General features: G+C 65.5%; 1 protein-coding gene across 1 annotated transcript in view; it reads left to right on the top strand.

Moving 5' to 3' along the window:
* LOC127751100 (uncharacterized) overlaps positions 1-1,289 on the top strand; it is a 10,998-nt gene extending 9,709 nt beyond the window's left edge. The window contains exon 2 of the mRNA XM_052274159.1: positions 185-1,289. Within this exon, the coding sequence (XP_052130119.1) occupies positions 185-592 (408 nt within the window). The 3' untranslated portion in view covers positions 593-1,289. The remainder of the gene's footprint in view (positions 1-184) is intronic.
* Positions 1,290-1,521: the final 232 nt, after the last annotated feature.

The following is a 1,521-nucleotide window of genomic DNA, read 5'->3' on the forward strand; positions in this document are numbered from 1 at the left end:
CTGGAGCTGGAGCTGGAGCCGGAGCCGGAGCAGCCCCGGCGGCCTTGTAAACACGTCGCGCACAATAAAACGCATCAGCGGCGCGCCAGAGATTTAATTAAGATACACCGCCTCTCTAATGCGTTTATGATTCTGGTCTTTCCATAACTCACGCCACCTCTTCTCTGTCTCTCTCCCTCACCAGGTACTACTCGTGCTCGCCGCAGCGGCGCTGGCGGCCGAGGGCCGCCCCGGCCTCCTCGGCGGGGTCGCCGACGACGACGTCCCGGAGGCCGGCGGCGCCTTCGGCGTGGAGGAGTACCCCGCCGCGCCCTACCCGTTCGCGCCCGAGGCCCTGGAGCCGACGATGCCGGTAGAGGACGCCGACGAGGGCGTCGTGCCGCTGCCCCCGCGGGTCGTCGCCAAGCGCTCCACCACCGTGTTCCGGCCGCTGTTCGCCACCCGGGAGCGCGACGCGGAGCGGCTGGAGGCCCGCGACCGCCGGCGCGACTACTGGGCGCGCGAGGAGCAGCGGCGGCGCAGCGCGGTGGCGGCGCGGCCAGTCTACAGGCAGTACCCGGCGCAGTACCGGCCCTACCCCGCCGGGCGGTAGGCCGAACCGCCCCTACAGACGACGGCGACAGCGAGGGTGAGCACCTCCCCGAGGCTCTCTACTCCGCACCCCCGCCTCGCCCGTTGCACTCGCTGCTGCCCAGTCCTTCCGCAGTCACACCTATCACGCCTCACCTCACACCTCGACCACGTGGGCCCCATGTGCGCGGCGGCGGCCCTGTGAGTGAGCAAGTCGTCCGGAAGGACGCCGCCGCCGCCCCGGGTCCCGTCACCTCACACTGCGACTGGCCGGGCCGCCGGCCGGCGACTCGGCGGCGTTTGCCATTCGCTTAGTATTTTCGTCCCGGCCGCCGCGGCGACGCGCGGGACCTGCTAAGCGGGTGGCAGACCCGCGGCAGACGAGACGGACAGCCGCCGTATGGCCGGCCGGCCGCTCTCGGGCTAATTATTTGGCAGACATCGCGGAGGATTTCGAGACGTTGTGCAACAACAACAACTCGCCCTCCGGAGGCTGTGATGACAAGTTCCCACACCCACAAAACGCGTGGACACAAAAAGTGTACAAGTACTACTTTGGTCCAAGTACCAAGTTTTATCTATCTAACCCAGCGTAAGTGACACATGACTCGTGCAAAGAACTTTTACATGTATTGTATCCCTATTTATGCCTTAGTTTGTAATTTCGACTAGCTTTAATCTTTTGTATTATGAACAATAAATTGTTTGTGCCCCTACAATGACGCTGTGCTGTTTTCATCCACCCCCGGGCGGCATTGTTGTGCGGGTCGCCGCAGTCTGGCGGGCGCCGCTGGCCCACCGCGGCACAGTGTTGTTGTGTTCGGACGGCAGCGACTGCAGCGGCAGCCGTGGTGCTCGTCATGAGCCCCCCGAGGCACGAGAGAGAGGTCGGTCACGTGCGGTGGGGGCTAGGGCGGGGCAGGGTAGAGAGAGGGTTGGCGGCCGGGCGCG

Source organism: Frankliniella occidentalis, unplaced genomic scaffold (assembly GCF_000697945.3).
Source record: "Frankliniella occidentalis isolate FOCC.00 unplaced genomic scaffold, Focc_3.1 Scaffold342, whole genome shotgun sequence".
Lineage (NCBI taxonomy): Eukaryota > Metazoa > Arthropoda > Insecta > Thysanoptera > Thripidae > Frankliniella > Frankliniella occidentalis.